This window comes from Crocodylus porosus, unplaced genomic scaffold (assembly GCF_001723895.1).
Source record: "Crocodylus porosus isolate Cpor-Errol unplaced genomic scaffold, CroPor_comp1, whole genome shotgun sequence".
Taxonomy (NCBI): domain Eukaryota; kingdom Metazoa; phylum Chordata; order Crocodylia; family Crocodylidae; genus Crocodylus; species Crocodylus porosus.
The window spans coordinates 110,083,896-110,108,760 of NW_017728947.1; the positions used below are offsets into that span (position 1 = coordinate 110,083,896).

The 24,865-nt window shown below is 44.4% G+C and overlaps 2 protein-coding genes across 2 annotated transcripts in view; one reads left to right on the forward strand and one right to left on the reverse strand.

Moving 5' to 3' along the window:
* The window catches only part of PCNX4 (pecanex homolog 4 (Drosophila)), a 35,208-nt gene extending 34,094 nt beyond the window's left edge, over positions 1-1,114 (forward strand). Inside the window, exon 11 of the mRNA XM_019550920.1 lies at positions 1,075-1,114. The gene's annotated coding sequence lies outside the window, so the exon portion shown is untranslated. The remainder of the gene's footprint in view (positions 1-1,074) is intronic.
* The window catches only part of DHRS7 (dehydrogenase/reductase 7), a 36,267-nt gene that overhangs the window by 9,968 nt on the left and 1,434 nt on the right, over positions 1-24,865 (reverse strand). Inside the window, exons 2-4 of the mRNA XM_019550923.1 lie at positions 11,422-11,574; positions 3,952-4,058; positions 1,725-1,964 (exon numbers count right to left, since the gene is read on the reverse strand). Of these exons, the coding sequence (XP_019406468.1) occupies positions 1,725-1,964; positions 3,952-4,058; positions 11,422-11,574 (500 nt within the window). The remainder of the gene's footprint in view (positions 1-1,724; positions 1,965-3,951; positions 4,059-11,421; positions 11,575-24,865) is intronic.

Below are 24,865 nucleotides of genomic sequence, written 5' to 3' on the forward strand. Positions count from 1 at the left end.
CTCTCGATACTCGTGGCTTTCAGAGTTCCTTCAGATACTCCTGCCGCAAGACAAAACTTGAATTCCTCAAGGAGCTATTGCACCTTTCACAGTCTCTCTTTTACTGAAGTACATCAGACCAGACCAGACGTCTCATTCTTATTTGAAATAATTCCTTGTTTGATATTACTTGGGATTATTACTAGGGACGTGTACATTTGGGGATTTTGCAAGAGTATTTTGCCTCTGGCTGAGATCTGAGCTAACAAGCATGAGAAAAAAGAAAAAGCACTCTAGCATCTACTCAAGCTGTCTTTCCGCATATTAGGGAAATATATATCTGATGATGAAGTGTCGTGGTTTTCTAGGTCACAAGTTAAGAGCTGGCCTCAGTAGGAAGATGCCAATGGCAACTGCAGTGGGACATGCTAGGGCTGTTTTATGGGGTTCTGGTGAAGACTCCCCACGCTTCAGTAGGTGCTGGAGGGAGAATTCAACCTTTGGAAGCCCTCTAAAGCTCAGAGAAAGGCTCCAAAATGCCTGAGGGATACCAAAGAGCTGCATTGCAGCTCGGAAGTAGGAGCCCCATGCCATCGGTAGGCAAGCCCGGTTAGCTGCCCCAGGCAGGGAAATGTACAGTCAACTAACCCACCCTGCTGCGAGTCCATTCTGGCCGCAGATTGCCAGCCCCCGTCTCCCAGCTCAGCACTGTTACCCTGCGTGCATGTAGTGAGCAAGGGAGGCAAACATGCACTCATTGTGACCAAACCTAAAAAGGTCCAGGGCAGAGTGTGGTTCTTCTGCCCCTTGCACCTGCACAACCAGGATCCACGAGTTTGGTTGATTATGGAATATGGGCTTTTCTGACATGGCTCTTAAGAACAGTTGGGGGTGGGATTTGTGAAGTGTGTGTGTCCACTTTGCTATTCTGATTCCAAAATTTAAAACAGGAAAAACCTGCGCTAGAAATGGACACTGTGTGAGTTCACATTGCTTTCAAAACCCTGCGAGTTCTGCGCAGCCCAGGGTTTCAGTGCAACAAGGTTTAGTTTTACACTGGTATGTAAAGCCTTGTAAGGGCAGGGTGTAACTGGCTCTTCTGTACCTTGTTTGCATTTTGGGGATTTCATCATGCCCCTTGACAAAGGGTCACACCTGCTCTGTGACTACCGTGTTCTCCTTGAAGCCTCAGCTCCTGGAATCAGTGATTACGACAGACTCAGCTTTCATTTTACGGTCTCCTTCCCTCATGGTTGTGGAGAAAGAATATAAAAAATGCATTGGAAAGCAGAGAAATAAATCCCCTAAAAGCAAAGGAAGCTTTAAAAGGAGACTGGAGGTGTCATTTTCGAAGTCTAGGTTGTGACTATCGGATCTTAATGCCACCTCACTTTCTCTTTAATAAAAGGGAACAGTCCATTTGTTAGCTGTGCACGAGTTCCTACGAATTCCCAGAGTCAGCTGTTCAATATCCACAGAAGAAAAGAATAGGACAGCGATGGGTGTTTGCTTGTACAGACAATGGGAGAAGTGATTTCTTACATAACCAACCCAAGGAGATTTGAAGACCAGAAAAAAAAAGCCCACAGTGAGTATAAACTCTTGCTCAAACTCTTCTCATGAGGGTCTCTGTCTCGCTAGTCTGTGCCAATTACAAATCTTTTGCTGCAAACACTGAGCCAGACATTAAGTTACAACCTTACTCTATGCACAAACAGGACGAAAGCTCCTGGAGTTAATCTTACCTGCAAGGCATGCTTGCTAGCACAGTACCCGGTGGCAAGGGGGGCTCCCATGATACCCATGACACTGCTCACAGTGACGATCTTCCCTTTCTTCCTTTCGATCATGTGATTCAAGACGTGCTTTGTTAAGGAGATGGTGCCCAGGTAGTTAAGCTCCATAATGGCACTGTAGACGTCCACGCTCGTATCCACAAACAGGGAGCGCTGGGAGCGACCTCCATTGTTCACCAAAACATCGATCTTTGGGAAAGCAGCAGCAACAAGTCAAACCTGTTTCCTTTGGAAACTAGTATCTGCAGATGCAGTGCAGACTTGACCCAGTTCACCCCCAGCCCTTAGCATCTTCTAGCTTTGTAGCACTGAGCCAGTATTTACTGCTAAAGAGGACACTCAAGCATTCAAACCATTTCAGGATTAGGGTTAAAGTCTAAACTGTGGTTCAGCTCATTTTGAACGCAACTTGTATGTTAACCAGCAACAATCAGACTGTTAGAGAAACACTGGTCAGATGGAAAACTACATGTTGGCCCCACCATTTCTAAGCACCACTGTAACAAGTAACATCCAACACCCAGTACCTACTGCATGATGATCTTTGTAAGCAAACCCTTCTGCCTACGTGGGGCATTACTGTAGTAGACAGAAACAGGTAGCAAGTGTGCAAAACTGGCAAGGGGGGGGGCTGGAGTTGTGGCCTGAAACTTTGCACTCAATTCTTAACTGACTGGATTCGACTGCTGTTGCCCCTTTGGTTTCATACCCAGAACTGCCCATTTGGAGTAGAACAGCTACACACCAAGAACAAGTGTGTTCAGTTAACTTTGTCTCATCTACATTTCCACCACAGTTGGAATTAGAACAAGATAATGCTGGAGATAGGACATGAAACTTTAAACTTGCATTTTTCATTCAAAAACATCAAATGGATGACACGGTAAGTGTGTTGCATTTTCAGTGGGCCTCAACAAAGAGTTAAAAATTCCACCATAACCAATTGAATGGTTATGTCATTGGCTATATTGTACAATCAACTGAGCGTGAGTCACAGTCAACTGAATCCTTGAACTCTCAGACCATTAGCCAGAAGTCACTAGCTCATTCTTGCACCCGTGTATCATATCACTGAACCCAATGGTGAACCCATACAGTGGATAAAAAAATTAACAATTATTTGAAGATTTAAATTGGATATTTTTTTTTTAGTTTTTTTTTGCCAAGAAGCTTTAAAAAATTCAGCTATATAAAGACAGTTTTAATTTAAGATGGGTTAGAGCTCAAAGATATCATCCTGGAATAGGGATTATAACTTCTAATTACAGACTTTACATACTATTAGAGACCGTTTTCATGCAACCTTCTCAGAAAAGTCACAAAAGGTCATGGACTATATTGGGGCTCAATCTTATGGGGTTCCCAGAGGCTGCTCTACAGATTAGTAAAGATTAAAGAAAACCACTGTACCCAATGGGACTCGGTGCTCAGTCTAGATCTCATGAAGTATCTCTGTGATGCTTCATTTCAGTTCCCAAACTGGATTTGGGTCTCCAGAAATAACATCCTTGTTAACAGCAGCATATGGAGATGAGATAACAGACCCGATTACTTACCCAATCAGCCCTATTGGGTCTCTGTAAGTTTGCGTACAGAGAGTCAAGCCCTCACCTCTCTCTAAAAGAACAGTTTCAAGAAGTTAAATGAACAGAGGATTGTTGGGGGTGGAGTAGATCCAAGCAAGGAGGAGTGTGGAAACAAATGCAAGGAGGAGGGGCAGTAGAGACCAAAGAGAAACATTTTAAGCAGACTATTCCAGAAGTCTTGAGGGATAAGTTTCTGAGTATAGCCTCTCCATTGATTTGGGATCTAGTGTGGGAGTGGTACGGTAGAAGGGAAAACCTATCACGGCAGCAGGCTTGCAAGGCTATAAAAGAGACCCTGTGGTTAGGCATATTGTAATGAAAGTTATATCAAACAACAAGAATGCACTTTTTGTAGAAAAAAAAAAAGCAATTAAATTGAGTTTCCTGGCCAGTGATTTAAATAATGATTCAAGTCAAATTCACCCATTTAAATCAAATCCACCCCGTGAACACTGCAGGATCAAGGGCTCATGTGCTTCTCTGCCCATTTAATGTGGATCGTGTCAAATGAATTGATTTGCTACCAAAATTGAAGGCAGAACAGTGGGAGCATTTGCCAGGGAAAACCTCAGTGCAAACAGGCAACTTACTCTACCAAAATGTTGAAGAACAGCCTTGGTTGCAGCTTCATGAGAGCTTCGCTCAGTCAGGTCAAGGCGTAGAACAAGGATATCTTTGTCACTCAAGCTGCTGATTTCTGAAATTAAGGAGGTGATTGAAGATTAAGCACAACGTGAATGATTCAACGGCTGTGATGCCCAGTTCCTCACCATGAGCATAGCTCACAGGGCTTTAAAAAACAAAACAAAACAAGAACTAAGCAGAGAACTCATTTTCTAAGAAGCAGTATCAGGTCATGGAGCCCTATCATAATGCCTGTTCAAGGGCAGAGTCAAAAAGCTGCACCTCAGCTCCGAGAGCTTTTGAGCTAACTGTTACAGCACTGCATTCTCCAAACCAGCGACTCTCAACAGGGGAGCCATGAGATCCTTTTACGGAGCTGGGCTGCTGTGGCTCTGGGCAACTGCTTTGTTCCATTAGGAAGTTGCATATTTCTTAGGCACTGCAATAGGATTGAGGTGGAGATTATAGCCAAACCCTTCAAAAGAACAAAGTGCAAATGTGATCTTTTACATGTAGACTGCAGGTTAATTGTTCAGCTGTGGCCAGACTGCGATTGCACTCTGGGTTGCCATGGGGTGGGCACTGCTAGCATTTTGCCAAGGCTTTAGGCAAAGTCTAGACACTGCAGCTGAACGTTTGTTGCCATCCAACTACAGAAAGTGTTCCCCAAGGCACAGGAAGGATTAAAATAAGATCTGTGCATGTCAGCAGAATCGTGTTTGAGAGTTAAACAAGTAAGGATGCCTCATGTATCCCGTCATGGCCAGAAGGCAGCCAGTTTGATTTAACTCAATACTTTAATGGATTTATAAAAACAAAATAAAAAGTTTTAGTCATGAAAATTAAGAGGAACAGTGGAAAAGCCAAGTATGTAACAGCCACGATGCGCTTGTGAGCTTTATAGCGACTCACTACTATAAACAGAGAGACAGAAAGTGAGGACAGTAGGTTTAATGCAAGTTTCAGGGGTATTTTTAATGTCTACACTTGTAAAACACAGAACTAAATCACAAGTCCTTCTCAGAAGGAAGGGAAAGGATCAGGAGGCCATTGAGTGCTCCAAGATATCCATCACGAACAAAAGGGAGGACCCTTTGCACAGTGAACTGTAAACACAGATGCAGCAAGGCTTGCATGGGCACCAGCAAACCCACCTTTATGTTGCTTTCAGTGGAGAGAGGGAGCTGCTGATCAGGAGTGCGCATCAGTTATGACAAGGGTCTTGTTGGTCCTCCAGGTCCCCAACGCTGCTTTGCTCCTCCCCCACCCCCTACTGCTGTAACTGGCCACTCTGATACATGGCCAGGACTCTACTGGCCCTTTCCCACCCTTTTTAAACCCAAGCTCCTTTGCAATACTTGCTCAAACAGCCAGCTACGTCCTCACTCCCTTGACTGAAGCCTCTCTTCGTGTCCCCCTAGCCCCTGTGAATCAAGAAGCATGGGTCCAAACACTACCCTCCCGCCCCCAAGTCAGAGAAGCGCACTGCAGACATTGGCCATGTGCAGGCTATTGAAGGCTGCTGAACTCCTGTTTAGCAGAGGAGGGAAAGCAGAAAACAAAACAAAACAAACAAAAACAGAAAAACACAAAACAAAACAAAAAACCAACCACGTCACTCAAAGCACGATCTCCCCAAAACATAGCTGCAATTACTGCCCCTCCCCCACACTGCAAGGCTTGCTGGGCTGGGTGCTCTCTCCCACCCCTGGTGGGAGAGCCATAGTGCAGGCAGTCCTTGACTTGCAACAATTCGCACTTGCAGTGCTCTGCCATTTATACCCATGTTATTACTTACGGTGCTGGATCCTCGCACTTATGGCACCACAGGGAAATTCACAACCAGAAAGGCAGGGCAGCAAAGCAAACATCCCTGGATCAGTTTCTCAAAAAGCCATCAAGTGGCCCTAAGTCTCCCCAAAATCTCCCCAGAGAAGCCCTTCTGAATGCCATGACCCTGATGAAGGTGTTCCTTCACCTTCCAATTAAATAAAATTATGCGATTAGTTACTGTATTGCCTTGTTTAATCGATTTGTACACAGTACACTTCAGAAAGCTTTGTACTGCACACTGTATATCATTTATAGTTGATTTAAATACGGTGTTTATGGTCATTTCTATAAAAAGTTGGGCATCAGGCCCTTGGTCAGAAATGTAACCCCCTATTATAACACTGTTTCTATGGGGGGAAAAACACAAACAAAACACAGATTGGACTTGCATAGTTTCGACTTACAGCGCCTTTTGTAGGAACATAACCCGCCGTAAGTGTAAGGACTGCCTGTACTTCAGACCATTGTGAACCAATTCTAACCAAGATATTGTTATGCGTGTCCACACCCTCCAAATGAAGCAGAACTGCTCTGGTTTTAACTCTGCTACACTTGTGTCTACAGCCATGAAGACAGAACTGCTCCTAAGTTCATGTCAGCACCCTTTAATATTGATACAATTGGCTCATCTGCCCATACCCCATGAGGATTTTGATTGGCTAACCTTAATACTGGTGAGAGTTTGCATTTTCTTATCTTAAGGGGCAAGAAGAAAACCTGCTTAAGAAGGTGGTTCCAACAAAAAGGGACCTCAGTGGTGAAAGTGTCACATCCATGCCAAGTATGACAAGCAGGCAAACACTTCAAGCCATGCAGTTTGGCAGCTGAAGGATTTAGTGTAGACCTGGCCAAAGTTTTTTTTCCAGGCCAGCTCAGAGACCTCAGGATGGACCTACTAGTCTATGCAGTTCCATCAGCTGGACCTGGCCATCTTCCATTGCCAGGCCTTCATTTGCTGTCAAGTCACCTTTTCTGTTGACAATATATTTTTATGGTGATCCAATACAGTACCATTGGAGAAAGGGATTTACAAAAGGTTTAACACCCTCTCATAAGATGAAGTATTACATTGGATATCCGTTTTCCTTCTTTTATGAAGTCCTCCAAATCTAACAGCATATTAAATCAGAGCCAGCTGCCATCAGTGCATGTGTTCATGCCAAGGTTTAGCTGTTCTAGTGGTTTTGAACAACTGACCTGTCCAAGTGTGGTACTGAGTCTGGTGTCCCAAATAATTACCTGTTGCCCTTGCTGCTTGGGAAACACTGAGAAGATAAAAAACACAAATTAAGATGGGAGAATGAAGTGTTTTGAATTAGACACCACCACATGCTCCTTTAACATCTTATTTGGATCCTGGATAGTCTCAGCCAGGTTTCTTGGACATAGCAGATGCATGGATCTTTTCTTCCCTCAACAGCACTCTTCAGTTCAAAAGTCCAGGGCTGCAACATGATTTGTTAATGATTACATCTGTATTTATCCTATATCCAGACAGAGCTAAACCTTGTTTTCACAGTGCTGGACAAACAGTATTGAACCAGTTATGCCCTTAGTACAGGCTCCTGAATTGCATGAGTAGCATTTGTGGCAAAGGTTGCAAGAGTGTTTGTGCACTTGGAGTAATAACCCACTAGGCAATAACCCCCATTTTGTGCAGTGTAAAATTACTGTTGGTAGCACCCAACTGGGTTTTTCCATTCCACATCAGAAAGTTTGTGGGCTAGACTACATTCCTAAAAACACTTATGCTATTGCCCTGCCTGCAATAGGTGTGGGCAGGAGCAACCAGGCAGAACTTTGACCACTTCTGCTGTTGATTGCAGAGTTAGGGACCATGATTCATTTGGCTGCATTAGAAAATAAGAGCAAGAAGAGACAGCAAATATTTCATTTTGTTACTACAAGCATATCTGACCTGGAGGAGTGTGTGGAATAGGAAGGTGGCATTTTGTGTAGCTTTCAGAAAGAACTGGATTTGGAATCCAAGGTTCTTCTACTCAGGAGCTCAAGGTCTCCATGACTCCAACTCTGCAACTCTTCCTTCCTCCATCCCCCCTACTCCTCAACTAGTCCAACAACTTCTTCCTCATTTCCAAGTCTGAACATTTCTTTAACTGCCCCATAGGTCTCCTTCATGAGTCTATACTGCTTTCTGCAGCAAGGTACATAGTCACCCTAGCAAGCTTTAAATGTAGCCAGCTTCTGGTACCCAACCTCCCTCAAGTATTTCTTTTTGACTTCCTCTAAAACTTCAAATTCCCCAGCTCCCTACAGCAGCCTCCCCTGTAAGTGCAGTCCAAACTCATTTCCTCTTTAAGGAAGCATTGGAGTATTCCAGGTGTAACAGTTCCACAAAGCAATGGGTGTGCATCTCCATTGAGAAGCTAGTGTAGACTAAGGTTAGGTGTGAACTTGCAGCCCACCAGCTACTCTGGAAACAGTCTTAATAGGCAGTAAATGCAATGTAGCTTACTACGCTCTGAAGCCACAGACTTAAGACTGTAATATAGGCTCCAGATCCAAATTTTATCCCTTGCACCCATCTGTAATATAGATTGCAAGTCAGCTACTGCCTAAACGCCTGTGTGGCTTTAAAAATTGTCTTTGCAGTAGAGTTTTTGTTTTGGTTTTAAGTGCTAGCTACCCAGCTGGCATGAGACAGACTTGGATACAGACTGGTTAGGAGTAAGGTTAGGCTGAAAAAGAGAAGGCGAGTATTAAGCATCAGAGAAAAGGAGGATCTCAAACAGGCTGGATCAAGAAATGCATATAGTTTTAAAGGTCCAGCTTGATATATCTGTGAACAAGAGTATACAGTGATGCTGCCAGTGAAGGCTTGGGTTAGGCATGAAGCCCCAGAAGGCCCCATCCAGTCCCATGCAAGAGAGATATTTGCAAAGCTTGCCTAGAATCCAGCAGCGACAGCAAGCTCACAGATGGGGAACTCATCCATTTCATGCAGAAATCTGCTGTAGGTGAGCAAACCTGGCACCAAGGAGACTCCCTGAACAGGAGCCCCTTTTGCAAGTCTGTCTGCAGGATGTGCCATATACAGGGTCCACAGGAGATCAAGCAAAGCAGAAATATACGCCAAGAAGAGCCTTAGTTAAATATTTCTGGGCATTTCTGGCCAGACCATTCAAAACCAGCAGCTACACTGCCTCTCTCTTAAGTGCCCATTATTATAACTTAAGTCTCATCTCAGGCTACTGGCAAGAACTTACCACTGATTTTTAACAGCTCGTTAGAGCTATAGTTCCCTCTTGGCCAATCCTTCCACTGTGCAGAGCCAAAATATAATATAATCCCGAGCTATCCATTTCAAAAGAAAGTTGTTCCAAGTAACACTACGCCTCCACAACTTCCGCAGCATTGCTGGGAATGCAGCTCTCCAGCATGCTCCACAAACCCACTCCTGCACTACACGTGCCAGGCTGGGGAACACAGCACTGAAGCTTCCCCGAGGGTGACAGAGTCTGTTTACACATTGGCAAAGAGCCTCAGGTTTGTATTAAGCGCTGCTCCGATTTGGGGTTCCAACCCACCTCCTGCAGTTGCTCTTGGCTCTTCTTATGCCAACTGCTTTATCAAACTAATAGCTTATTTTGTTGCAGACCCTCACTTGGCAAGCAGGCAGCCCACCCTCAGCTGCTCCATAGTATTTAAATACTATTTTGCAAGCAGTTGCCCAACTCACTGCCTGGGACTGAGCTGCAAGTACCACATATGCCAGGGAGGAGCAAGTTCGCTTTGCTTCAATCCACTATTCTTGATTCTCAGGAGTAATATTTAATCTCATTTCAGGGTAGTTTTACAAACCCACGCAGACCTAGTCTTCAGCTACAGACGACCAGTGAGGCAGTCTGAGGAGCTCTGCTGATTTATACCAACCAAGGGTACAGTTCTACATGTCACTTGTGAAACCACTTGATTGAAGGATCCCCTGTCCAATTAGATCATTATTGCCCAGAACAGTTTCAGCACCCCACCTACACCGACCACAGAACTAGAGGGACAGCTTCGCAAATCCAGAGCTGCTTTGGACTATGGGGTGTCTTTGTGGACCCTACTTCCAGCTGGCATTGCTGGCCCAGGGAGCCTCTCTCATGGTATCCATATCTACAGATTCCCTTTTCAAACAAGTCCTGGTTATTCCCAGGCTGTTACTCCATGTGAAATGTCAACACAAGTATTGTTTTTAAAGTCCACCACAGAGGGGAAACAGATAGGAAGGAATATAAAATTAGAGCCAAAGAGGAGTTCCTTTTATCGGTTTGAGCGGGAAAAAAAAAAAAAAAAAAATGCACTGACTACTGGTACTGAGAAATGGCAGGAAAAATAAGGGTTATAAATGACCTTGGTAGGTACAAGGGGAACAAAAGAAAAAAATAAAAATAAAAAAAACAAGTAGGAACATTTGCAACTAAACTACACATAATACATGTAAAGGCCTGTTTAAGATTTGCTTCCACAGATCTGCAATTAACTGATTTTCATCAGATTATTAAATGGTATTTGATTAATGAAAGTGATCAGTCAAATATTAACTGCAGTCAAGGCATGTTTATGTCCAACTGCTAGCTGAGAAGAGCAAACTCTCTGCCTAATCACAAACAGGAAATCTTCAGAATCATTTGAGACTGATTTTGCTGTAATTTGGCTAAGACTCCTAAAAGTCATGTGGCCCCATTAATCCAAGCACAGCCAACCTGAAAAATTTCTTATTTATTTTTGCAGAAATGAAAAGTTAATGTAGTTCTTGACAGCAATGCCAAAGCTTACCTGCTGTGCACAACACTACAGGTAACACTGCAGTCACACAAGAATCTAATCCATTTCATTCTGCTCCTCCTCTAGCAAGATCTAACCAATTATTTTTGGCACTAGGAAGGCCATGAAGTAGAAACCACACACAGCAGGATGGGAGAACAGACTCTTTATATGTACCACTTGTAGGAGCCAGAATGGAGTGGGGGAGATAATCAGGCTCAATTGCTATATTTTCCTTCAAAGGGCCTCTCTCCCAATCCCATCTGTTTTTCCCCCCCTCATACTGGTCAGTGTCTCAGATTTAGAGACCTGGCTAGAAAGAATCCTGGTAAGACTGGTCAAATATTCAGTCGTTTTGGAACCAGTACTTACAACTAGCTTCCAATCATACCAGGTATTGCTGAAGTACCCGAAAGCTAGTTGTACAACAGTTATAGATTTGATCTTACTGTGTGCCTAAATTTACTGCTGTGATAACACTGCCACCTTCAGAAGAAGCTTCCTTATTAAAAAAACAAAAACACACACAAAAAACAAAAACACCCACCCAAAAAAACCCAACAAACAAAAAGTCCTAGGAATATATAACAAGTTAGAGATCAGCTATCAAGTTGTAACATAGAAATAGTCAAAATTAAGGGCTGGAAAAGACCTAGACAGATCATCAAGTCCAACTTCCCTGCTCTGAGCAGGAATGTTGCTGAGGTCAATATAGAAAAACCACTTCCAATTTGATTATGGAATGTATTCCTGATGCAAGTATTGACCTTGGTATGGCAACGCTACCATGGCAGGAGTCACAAAAGATCAGGAGTATAAAGAATACATACCCAGACACCTCTTCTTCACCCTTTCCAGTTCATCCTGTCTTCTTGCAGACAAAGCCAACAGAGCTCCTATCTTTGCTAGCTGGTAGGCCAACTCCTCTCCGATTCCACTTGAGGCTCCGGTCACCCAGACAACCTTGCCAGGCAGCTCTTTTTCTGGCAAAAAAATTAGAAAAAACCCACAACAGAATAAACTCAGGGGCTAGACATTCACAAAAACAATGTTTGAGGTTTAGGATAAGCTGCTGAATTTTTCTATAACAGTTATGGTGGGGGTGAAAAAAAGGGAGTGGGGGGGGGGGTGTCCAAAGCAGCTGTGACATTTGTCCTGTTTTCTTTATAGTTTGAACAGGATGTTCAAAGGCCACTGGGGCTAAACATCAATATTTTTGTACCCGATAACAAAACTTGCCTCTAGGAACCTGTTTTGGGCAGGTCTATTCATGAACGGCTTCCAAGGACAAGAGTGAACTCAGAAGCAAGCAGCAAAAAAAGCTCTTGGAAACATCAAAAGGCAGGCTCTACAAGTGACAGCACAGAACGGAAGAAAAGGCCAGCTGGACACTTCAGGCTAATAATTTCTTCCTAATCCTGGATCCTCTTTTCATATCTATAGAGACAAAAAAAAAAACTGGCCAAAGGAGGCTACTCAATGTAGGTAGGGTGGGAGTTTACCTGCCTCAGTCTGAATCTGATGCAGCCAGGAGCCCTGCACCGTTCAGTTGCTTACTCCTCAGCTACTGAAGTCAATGAGAGGAGTTTTACTAGGTCACGTAAAGGAGCACCAGAATCCGGCCTTCAAGGCCAAGTTTTCAGAAATATTCCAGCATCCAGAGATGCTGCTGAATGAATGGGATATTCACAAGTCATAGGAAAACCCACTGGGCGTGAGCTGGCCATCAGCCTCCTGTCCTCTGGAAGTTCTTATACCAGGCTGGTCCCCACAGCATCCATGTGCCTTCCAGCAGCACATTAGACACTGATTCACATCTGTCATGTGCTGCTAGCAACTGTTTGGTGTTGGTGGATACAGGACTCCACCACTCAGGACCTGACAGACGCTCCCTGGCATCTCTACGAGCAGGCACTGAACAGGACAATGCAATAGTTTTTAGCCACACAGATATTACACAGGTAAAGACTCGAGTTAAATTGTCCCAGTTTCACTAACAGGGGCTTCTTTGAAACAGAAGTGCGATCCCATTCTGGAAAGGGATCATCTGAAAACAGCAAACCAATTCTTGTCTGGAGGGTCAATGCAGCAGAAGTAGACCCATGAGCTGGGTTACACCTTCAGACAGGTGTGTTTACTGGGTTCGAGTTGCAACTGTTCAAACCCACTGAAGCTCCCCAGTAAATTAACTGTGAGCAGACTGCACAAAAATGAATAAACTTTAAAATTACCAACCCCCCCCCAAACACGGAACATTGCAATAGTCTTTTTTCAAATTACAGCCCTATGTTCAAGTTACAGAGAGAAGCGCTTAAAAGAGTACACACAACCTTAAGATTTTGCCCTTTTGCACACACTGATTGAAACTCTTCCTATACTTAGGAAGTATCTACACATTGCCATAGCGTTGTGCTACATTGCTGTACAGCACGCTACAGTGATATAGTGATCATGTGGGCCTAAACATGATCATCAGCTATGTTACCGCAGCAGTGTGCTCTCCCAGTATAGTGGCACTATGACAACATAGCAGTGAAATCCAACCACACACTGCACAGTACATCACCTGTACTGCACCCTGCTTTAGTACTTCCAAAAGAAAGTACTAAAGCATGGTGCTATAGCCACGTCCCTGTACAGCAATGTTTAGATGGGCCATTAGTGGCCCATCGAGCCAGCACAGATGGCTAAGGCATGCTAGTTTCTGTAGCCAATAGCATACAAAGGACTGTTGACTAGTACCACATCCAGCCCCAGCAAAATGTCCCAGCCCAAGTGACCAGGTCCTTGCTTGCTGGGTTGACTGGGAACAGCCTTTGGCAGGAAGGCAGAGCAGAGTTTCAATGAATGCTCCTGGAGCTGTAGCAAGACACCTTCACCACTGCTCCCTCCCACTCACAAATCTAAAGGCTGCACCATAATGTTCTTTATGATATGTAATCCCAATATGCCCCAGCTCAAAAAACTCCTTTTATTAGCTATAATGGGTACACAATTCATTCTACAGCACACCACTTTTTAAAGTCTAATTAACACTATTTGAAGGGGAAAGGACATTACATTTGTCCTCCCAACATGGATGCACTTCTGTTTTCCACCCCTTCGCTACTGCAAATGAATCCCATTTCTGTCCTACTGATCATAGCTCCCATCTCAAAAGCTACTTAAAATCAATTCCCGGGGCCTGTTCAGGAGGCATGCCTTCCACAATGAAAGCCAGCTGAGGCAAGGCAATAGTCTGCCAATATTGAGGTACTGTATCAATGCCAAGTGCTTCGATCTACTGGGTTTTGCTTTCTATAAAGAACTTGGACTAAAAAAAAAAAAAAGAAAAGTTTTGCAGTTCAGGTATGCAACACCTCATTTGCTTTAGTACAAGTGTTCTTACTCAGAAAAGCTTAATGGTTAATTTTTAAGCAGTGTTTAAAATGAAAAAAAACCCCAAACCCACCGAGTTACAGTCATAATGGTGTTAACCATTAACTATTGTGGTATAACCCTGCAGCAAGAAAGCTTAAAACAGCATAATACAGGACAGTTGGCTATGACAAAGTGCTTGAAAAAGGTAGTTAGCCATATTAGTCTGAAGCCAGGCAGAAGACAAGGCAGGCTGGCACCTCAGAGACTGTGTCAGAGCCATATTTTTTCATAAGCAACGAATGCCAAGTAGGTAATTGCCTATGACAGCTCAGCCTCCCTGCCTCAGTTAGTCTAAAGCAGTGATTCTCAACCTTTTTAGACTCCAGGCACCCCTCCAAAAACTTCCCTGAATGTGGAGCCACTGGCTTACAGTGTAGTTAAGTGTGCCTTCTCACCTTTTCCCCTTTCATTTCACAGAAAGGAACAGGAATAAAAGCCAAGCATCTTTTAAAATAAAGTAATTGCATAAAACAAATTATGTTAAAAGCTATACATATAAAGTGAGAACAATACCCTTGATATCCCTTGTAGAATTTTTAAAGAGATATCCCTAGGCCCCGCTTCCCTAATTGTTTTGGGTAGTTTAAAAATCTAGAAGGACACCCCCCCGAGGAACCATTGCAGATAGTGCAGGGTTTAGTGTAAGGGGAACCAAGCAGCAGTTGTGACAACCTGTGCGTTTTAGCCCAAATGAATTGTTTTCCTGAACAAGCATTGCTCTTTTAAAAGTGGTTTAATTTACTATATAAGCATGGGAGAAGAGTAGGATGGTATAACTGTTCTAATAGCAAAGGTACTATATGGGAAGAGATGAGGCTAAAAGAGATCCTCTTTGAAGTAAATGATGCACTGGAAGTGCTTCTGGTCTACTTCCGGGTCTGCTGCCGAGTGCACTGGGAACCCCTCTCCCCCCACACTTTTTTGGGATGCTTGATGGACCCCAGCATCACAGCACTCATGAGCTTGTGCTACCTAGAGGCACGTAGAAAAAAACAAAACAAAACAAAAACAAAAAACCCCACACATTTAAAGCCATTTCCATGTCTGAATTGATTCAGAGAGATTAAAAGGGTCCTCTGATTTGATTCAGAGATTCAGCTACCGAATCGAATCAGAGGACTGAAGCTTCACACAGCCCTAATGTATAGGTGCCCAATGCTGCTGTGGTTATAGAGGTGACCATACCTTGGAGAAAGGATGACAGATACCGGTAGGTCTATTTCTAATAAAAATCTAGTCCCAGGTGCATCAGTTATTTTGTACTGATGCTATATACTATGTCTGTATCACTGCATTATAATACATTGCATTGCAGTTCCTGTCCAAGAAATGTTATTAGAAAGATAATTAAGAAGGTGTCTTTTGGGGTCATTTGGCTGGCAACAAGGAATGGACACTGCCTTAGGATTCAGTGTTGAGCCTGTACTCTCCTGCCTCTTAATAGGTTGCAAGGGAGTCATGGGAGGCAACTCAAATGCCATTTTTAGTTACAGATTTCACATGTAATCCTTATTTACAGTTTAGGAAGTGCTTCTTGCCACAGCATTTTGCAGCTTCCTGTATAGAGAAAGTTGAATATACAACCCTTTTGGAAGAACTTCAATCTCTTAACAAAAGTAGCCTTTCAAACAGTAGGATCATATTCCCAATAAGACTTCAGCAAGTCTTACTAACATAATTCCCCCAATAGCAGGGATAAGGATTTGCTACACAATCTTATGCGAGGGAGCAATGAGAAGAGGTCCTAGATTTCTGTTTCCCAAGACTCCAACCATCTTATCTGACGAAAGTCTGATAAAGGCCATCCTGAACTCAACATGCAAAACCAAACAAGGGGGTCCGACACGGGTTTTTGTATGAACTGCATCTATGGAACAAAACTCCCACAAAATTATCAGGACTGTAAAAGTGTTTTTAACTCTACTTCCACCCTCCATTTATACTCAGCACTGGATAGTATAGATAAGAATGTTAAAGCCCAAGACACTTTTTAAGTATGGTTTCCGCCCTTGTTTATAGCTGAACACTGTGCTTTACACAGATTAAAGACCAGAACTTTACTCACAGCACTTGGTTTCACTCAAAACATCCCGAAACATCGCTTATACATGGTCTCCAGTCTGATACTGCAGGAGTTTGGTAAACGCTGACATTCTTTTTCTTCCCCATGTCAAGACAACCTCAACTGGTATTGGTTTCCCTGGAGCTGTTCTGACTAACAGCAGCTGACCATCTGATTCACAGTACACAAGTTAAACCTAGCTGACTGGAAGCGGTATGCCCAAAAGAAGAGGCAGTTTAACCATTCAAAAAGCCTTTGGTAGGGAGCACTGACCATTTTATTGTTTATTGAGGGTCTGTCCATTTTCAACCATGACAGAAGCTCTATTATCTGCTAATAGCTGATCTTCCATAAAATAGGAGAAGTTTTCAGAAAGAAGGATCGATATTGGGGACAAAAACGTGCATCTTGCCACTATAAATGTGGAAGTCCACCACAGAATGGATGTCCTTTGTAAAGTTCACCAAAGAGCTTCATAAAACCAGTTTAACTGGGATGGTGGAACAACACGCGACAGATGGCCTTCACAAAAGTCACTGTGGACTGGGTGGGTTGCCTGGTATGATAACCAGCAAGAACTGAGTAAATACACTTGCAAGGAGTGTTTGCCTCCGATAAGCCAGGCATATATCAGAGGAACTCACCTAGCTCAAAGGACTTGAATTTTTGGGAAACTGAAGAGAGAAAAAGAGTGGTTGTGTCAGGCCTTAGACTTCAGTGGCAAGGGTTCTTTCTGGTTTCTATTGGGTTGTACAGCCAGCAAATGGTCATGAAAATCAGTTATTTCCTATAAAGCTCTAAACAGAGACAAACCTTTGCAGCATTTACTGCAAGACACCTCTGTGCAGTCAGCTCTATACTTGGCTTCAAAAGTAAAGCAGAAATGCCTCATCTCCACTAAGATTTTTTTTGACAATGCAGTTAATGAACAGTAGTTGTCCCCCACCAAATGAACTCCACCCAGAGATGAGCTGCCTGTGAAGACGTGGCCTCTGACTCTTTAACCAAGCTGGAGGAGAGCATTTCCTTCCTTTGCTTTCTCTTGCAAGTAGATTAAGACAATCCTACCCTGCTGAGGTCTGCAGAAGAATCAGAAGTTAGGCAAGACCAAAATATGCAAACCTTCCTCCCTAAATATGATTTTTAAATCCACCTTCCAAGTACTTTGCACCAATGCCCCAATATGCAGATCAGAGGCACAATAAATCCAATATTAATCCAGGCTATTATTAGTCTTTAAAGTAAGATGAGGTGTCATGTTAGAATTACAGTATAAGTGAATTCTGTTACAGCTAGGGTGACTAGGAAGAAGTTGGGGACATCTGGGACACTGCCCCTTTTCCCCCCGGCTCCCCGAAGTCAGTGGTGCTGCTGCTGCAGGCAGTGGCAGAGGCCGGTGGGCAGGGGCACAGGTGCGGTCTGGCGCGGAGGCAGAGCTGCCTAGTGCACCATGCTGCTCTACTTCCCTGCCAGACTGTGCCCTAGGCCTCAGCAATTCCAGGACTCATTTTAAAAATTTCAACATCTGGCAAAGACTGGCCTTTGAAATCCAGGACCATTTTGGGCAAAGAGGAATGTATAGTCACCCCTAGTTACAGCTCATATGTAGAGGGCAAGAAAGGACTGCACATGCAATGTGGACTTTACATTTCTTAGATTTTCATCAAATAACTGTGCCAAGTTATTGTTCTTTCAACAGTTCTTTTCAATGTGGAGCTACTTAGGGTGTTCTACCTCATCCCTCTCAGCAAACAAAGCTACAGGACAGAAACTTAGAAAATCTAGGAAAGACACCCTTGAAGTACTAAGATCTGAGCCCCAATGCACAACTCGGGCCCATACCTTTCATGGCATTAAGCAGAACAACTTCTACCACCTACCCAGGAGGATGCAATGAGATAGCCCATACCAAATAAGCTAACTAACCCAGCTTGGCAGCCAACCTCCATTTTCTGAGCAAACTTTTTTTTTTGGGCGTGCACGCACACACACACACGTGCGTGCACACGTCTGTGAGTGAGCGAGTGACTGAGAGAGACTTGGTTCATCTCCAGTTACAGCCACAAGTACCCAGATCTTGGGGCACACATTTATCACCAGGCCATGGAATGGAGTGCCATTTTTATACTGATGGATGACCTGCCCTTATCTATTAAGAGAAGGCCGTCTGTTCCTACATCTGACTGGATATTGATATTATTGGCCACGCTGTGCCATTATTCTGCTCTGATGTCATAATAGAAGTTTCAAAACAAAAACACACTCAAGGTGAAGAGATCCTTCATTTGGGACTGCATTCAGGAAATAAGGACACCTCCTCTGCTCAGAGACCACTTATCAGGGGCTCCATGTCATCTTGCATCCAAAAAACAAACAAACAAAAACCCCAGCTCCAAAAACAATCTTCATTAGGAGAACACTACGAAGATACCAAATCAAATGCTTCAAAATAAGGAAATGCCACAATTAAGTCACCTACTGGCATGTGTGCAGGATGATGACCTTTAGCTGCATAATCACATACTGTTAGATGCACCACACACACACGGGCCAACAGAAGAGCCTGAAGCAATAATAGCTTGTCATCTTCCATGTGGGCCAGCACTGGAAAGAAGAGCAGAGACTCTGCCAGTGGCTTTAATAATTCATTACTGAGAGCAGGGAAATGGTGAGGCCCAACTCCTGGGTTCTTTCCACATCTGGAATGGGCACTAGTGGGCACAGGCTCTTCTACCCCTTTCCCCACATGACCCAGTCTCCCACATCCTCACCTCCAGTTCCTTGCCCCACATCATAAGCTTTTCACCCCTTCCCAGTTTTTTCTTTCAGCTAATCTCAGTTGCCCTGCTTGGCTTTTTATCCAGTTCTCACTCCAAAAAACCTCTGGTCTCTAGTGCCAAACCCATCCACACCCCTGCTTTTTGTCCCCTCTCCCCCTGTGAGCACAACTCCTAGTTCCAGCTTTCCACCCCACCCCAGCAGGTCCAGCTCTAGTTTCTTCATACGTCTTCCTTCCCCTCTGCAGCTGAGGCTGGCTGGCTAGGGATATGGGGGAAGTGTCAGTAGGAGCATAGGTCAGGTCTGGCACCCAGCCTTCCAGCCAGCAGCCCACAGCTACAGCTGCAGCTGTTTAGCAAGGGTGGGATCTTCACATATTTTTGGCTGCCAGACTAAGAAATCCCTCCTGAGCATGTGCACACTACAATTTTTCAAACTCTATTAGCCAAGTTTGAATAAGACACAGGCCCTCCCCACCTATTGCTACATACCAAGCTTCTCCTCCAAAGTGTGGGGTAAGCAGAGCTGCTCCACAGAAAAAAGGCATCAAAAGTTTTCTTATTTCTGACATGGGCAAAGCACATATTTTCTTCTCTAGTAGGAGTGTAAAAGTTTAAAGCCGAATATTTTCCAGAGCAGGGAAGGGGGGGAAAAAGAAAGCCAGCCTGAGGGAGACACCAGGCATGGAAAAATTGTAACCTGCATTTCAAGTTATGCAGTGCCTAGCATTTTACACTGTGGGTTAATGAGCTGCATTAGAGAACCTTTATGGCAAGTGCTACTGGCCCCATAGATGATAGAGCAAGGTCTCCTATATCGATGCATAGACAGCAGAAAGCTTCATTCCCCACTTGGACAAAAAAAAAAAAAAAGCCATCAACAAATTGCTGGCTCAGGGGTGAGACAGCCACGCAAAAATTCAGCAGTGGAATGAAAAACAGCTGGCTGAAGTTAACCCCAAGCAGGCAAGGGAGAATAGTAGAAAACACTGAGTTAGCCCCAACCAACATATTTACTGTGACATGGGGCCTCTGACAAACCTGCTTTCCCGCAGTCCTGGTAACTTAGGAGCTTGGGAGTTCTCCTGGACATGCTGGGCTAAATCCTATTTCATGAAACGCAGCCAAACTTAAGTCGCTGCTGAACTGCAGTTTTTGGCACTGACGCCATTGGGAGCCTATTTCATCCTGTGGCAAAACAGACCCACCCTCCACATGGGCCTGCCAACTAGGGGAAGAGAACAAAGAGCCCTCCCACCTTTCAGCCCTGCGGCGAGGGACTTGCCCAAGGAGTGGGTGACCTGGGTTCTGGGCTTAGCTCACCCAGATGGGATTTCAACCTGCATCTCCTGCTTCCCAAAGTGCCCTAGCCACAGCCTGTGCCAGGCACTGCCCAGCTCTCTCCTTGAAGCCAGCTCACTGCATCTTATATGCACTGGGAAAAGTTCCTGCCCCAGAAGGAAGAGGCCCAGATCCCATGTTCTTCCCTTCTAGGGCAACACCAATTCACTTCCTCCTGACCCCACATATCTTCCTCTCTGGGCTGCCCAGTGGGTCAGCTTCGAGAGAAGGGCTGGAGACAAGACTGACACTGCCTGTCCATAACCCAGTGGCTCCAGTTCTTGGCTGAGAAGCAGGTTCAAACCCCCTCTGGGCAGTGGGAAGCTTATAACCCCTCTTACCCCAGGCATAATCCCCTAACCAGTATGCCACTGGCCCAAGAAGAGACCTTCTCCTCCTTCCACCAGCCATGATTTTTGCTCAGGTACAATTCTGGGACCTGCCACCCCTCTGTGTACACCTAGGAGGCCGCATGGAAACAATGCAGCATTACTGAGCATGCTGGGCAATACTGCAATCAAAACCAGGGTGCCAAAAAACTGAGGCATGCAGAGGGAACAAGGATTTGGACCGCTGTTTCCAGACGCTGATTTTGGTTGCTGAAGTTACATTTCCTCCTCTGTGACTGGTAGGAGACCTGTCACTTTATCTTTCAGCTGACAGCCAAGACAAAGTACTCCGTGACTCTGCAGCCTTCAGATGGCACCGTTTATCTGCCCCACACTTGAGAATGACTGCACAATACTTAAAGGATTAGACACTTAAAAACTCAGCTGCCTGCCTTCTGGATCATGCCAGGTGCCAAGGGCATCTTAAATGATGTTGCACTCCCTATATTAGGATAGATAGGGATTTTCAAGCAGTTTGAAAGACCTGAAGGATAATTAATCACTGCCTGCTACAGGAAGGTCTCTTTCCTCCAATAGCTATGTTTGTTATACAGAAATAGGGAAGAATTGTTTCTAAAATATGAAGGTGGAAGGTAACTTTGATGACAACAACCATGAAATGAAAGTTCAAGATCCTCAGGGAAGGAAAGAGCATCAGAACAGAGACACTGGACTTCATAAAAGATGACAAACTTGGAGAATTGGTGCACTGAATCCCATGGAAGGCATGTCTGAAAGGGAAAAATAGGTCCAGGAGACTGGATGTACCTTGGAGGCCAGATTATGGATGGAGGAGCAAGCTATGCTGATGCAAAAGCAGCACAGGAGGAGGCTGAACTGGCTAAACTGAGCTCTTCAGCAAGCTGAAAACTCTAAATGGGATCTTACAAAAAGTAAGTCAGAGTATTGCAGAGGCACACAGGGGGCAAACACATGTCAGGAGGGTCAAGGCAAGAAGCGAGATGCAACTAGCCACAGATATAGAAAGCAATGATAAAACATTATACAGATATGTCAGAAGCAAGAGGGAGATGAAAGAAAATGGAGAACACTTCCTGAATGCAGAAGGCAATCTAGTAACTGGTAATGCAGAGAAGGCTGAAGTATTTAATGACTTTTTTCCTTCAGTCTTCCCACATAAAGCAGCTACCAGATGAGAAATGCAAAATGACAGCAAAGGTAAGGGAGGAGATAAGCAGCCTAGCAGTAGTAGAAGAACAGGTTAAGGGTTGCTTAGAGAAACTGCCTGCTTATGTCAGCAGGGCCAGATGGGATGCACCCTAGGATACTCAAGGAATTAGCCGAGGCAACTTCAGAGCCACAAGCCGCATCTACATGAGACACTGACTGAATGGTAGCTTGTTACTGTGGCTCAGTACTGTCACATGGCACAAAGTTCGTCGCAACACTACTGAGCAGTAGTTATGATTCGCTGCTGTCAACATCACCTAAAAGCTGTTCAGTGATATTTAGTACCTGCGTCTACAAGTACTAAATGACTGCATAGTAACAACTGTGCAGTCAGCGTCTCATGTAGACACAGCCACTAGCTATCATTTTTGAGCATTCAGGGAGATTGGGCGAGGTCGTGGATGACTAGAAAAGGGCAAATGTAGTGCCCATCTTTATGAAAGTGCAACTACAGACTGGTCAGTCTGATCTCAGTACCCCGACAGATCACAGAACAGATCATTAAAGCATCTATTTCTAGGCACCTGGAGAAGACCAAGGAACAGGCAGCACCAGTAGGGCTGCCAAACATATGGGGACAGTAGGGCTGTCACAAACATATGGCCTGGAGGCCAAATAGGACCAGAAGAGCCCTGCCATCCAGCCTGCAAAACTAACAGAACCTAGGGGCAAGGCTGCTGCAGAATTCAGAATCCCTGAATGGCGACCAGCAGAAATGGACGTGCAAGAGCTGTGCAGATGAAGACCTTGCTTGCCCTGCACTTGCGAGACCCCACCACTGCCAGATTCTCCCCGCTCTGTTACCCAGACCTCTGCCACTGCTCCTGCCCTTACCGGACGCCTCACCAGTCCCCTGGATCACCACTTCTTCCACTGGCCCTATGGATCCATCCTGGGAGGAGCCCCCCCCTCCATCTGGATCCAGACCAGGGCAAATTTGACATCCTGATCTATAGCAAGTCATGCCTGACCTACCTGATCTCCTCCTATGAGAAAGTGATGGGCTTCATGGATGAGAAGAGAGCAGTGTCTGATACTCCTTGACTTTAGCAAAACATTTGACAAAAGGTGGGGTAGAGAGAGATGCACAAAGAGACTTCTGAACTTTTAGCAGGACAGAGAGCCTAAAAGTCAGTTTATTGGACTGTGTTTTGCATTAGTCTTTCCCACTACCCAGGGTTAAGTTCTTGTTTCTGCTAGATGATGGCTCCTTGATAAAAAGAGGGATAGGAAGGAAGAAGCTGGCAACAGATATCTACATGCTACAGTTTACAACTATTTGGGCGAAGGTCTCAGCATAGCCTGTTCCATGCACATTTTAGTGATTCAACCTGGCAAGCTTCAGGAGCAGAACAGCTCCTAAATGCCTCAAAGACTACAGACCAAGATGGAGTGTACATCTGTTTAGTTAGGGCTGTCCAATTTGCAGCCCACAGGCTCCCACCCATGTACCAATTCCCCCACTGCTCCAACTGCTGCTTCCCCTGGGGGTCTCTGGACTCTCCCTCCCTCCTCTGGCTTCTACCTCCTGCCCATCTCAAGGGTCCCAGGAAGTCTGCTGCTAAGCAAGGGCATCTGTACAGTGTGGGGAGGAGGGGAATGCCAGAGGCACAGCACTGCAACACACCTCCACCCCAACCCTGATGGCTCTAAAGTTGCATAGTCATATCTTAAGTGTGACAGTCATAGTTGTCCCTTGCATCTGGTTTCCCCTCTCATAGGTTATACACGTTGAGTTGTAATCCAAATTACTCACGGAAAGTGACAATATATCCACCAAAACTATTCATTTCATCCAGGAAAAGTGTTCATCAACTGCAGAGGCTTCCCCAGTCTGATGAAGGGCATTTACACCCAAAAAGGTTGCAAAGAAGAGTTTTTCCAGCTATCTGAGTTGGTCTAATAAAAGCTATCAGATTTACCCCAAAAAAACCTTGTCCCTCCAGCTGGAAAAGGGGTTGCCCCTCTTCCCCATTATCTCTTCTCACAGCTTTTCCTTGTACATTCCAAATCCTTTTAAACATACAGGCATCATTACTGAACGGACTTTACTGTAGAAGAACTATGCATTTTATGTTGACATTGCATTTGTTGCCTGGCTTAATATCAGAGAGAAGCATGCAGCCAAAAGTTCTGCTTTTCATAAATCTAGTGGAAATACAAAAATGAATGTTTTTTTAAATCTGTGGTGTGATATTTCAAACACAGGGCTATACACGTCATACAGTACATTTTTCTAGTACAACATTTCTAAGTAGATCAGACCTTCATGTAATCTAATACATGACTGTTTCCAGCATCAAAAACAGAGCGTGTGCTTTCCAAAAAGAAAGCACACAGACTTGAGTCAGTAGTTGAGCCACTGATACCACCAAATGAGAGCTAGTAGCTTAAAAGAGGCACAAGGCATTTAAAAAAAAAAAAAAATCGGTGACATTATTAGCCACATCAGCCAAAAAAAGGTCAATTGCTGATAATGTCAATTTTCCTTTCATCAGTGCCAATACGATATGGACTGATGTATCAGTGCACCTCTAGTTACAACTACCGTTTGGGACAACAGACTGGGGACTGAACTGGAGACTCCCAGGATGAAGAGAATGAGCTGCTACAGCTTGAACTGAAGGGCTAGGTTTGCCTAGCAGGGAGCTGTAACTGGCTCCTGGCCTCTGTCAGCTGAAATAGAAGAAAGATCCACAAAACACCTCCCCAGTGGGATAAACAAGCATAGTATGTGCAATATTGCTCTAGCGTTTAAAATAATTTAAAAATCAATGTTATTAGGCAAGTAAAGTTTTGTGCTTCAGTGTTTCTAGTCAATTTTCATACCACATCAGATCAGATATACAGCATTTTGCAGCCTTAGAGTTAAGCCTCAAAGTTGTATGTAGGGTGCAAAAAACCTTAGTTTCATAGTTTCTAGGGTTGGAAGGGACCCAAGTAGATCATCTAGTCCGACCCCCTGCCATGGCAGGAAAGAGTACTGGGGTCAAACGACTCCAGCAAGGTGTTCATCTAAGCTCCTCTTAAAAACCCCCAGGGTAGGAGCCTGCACCACTTCTCTTGGAAGTTGGTTCCAAACCCTAGCCGCCCT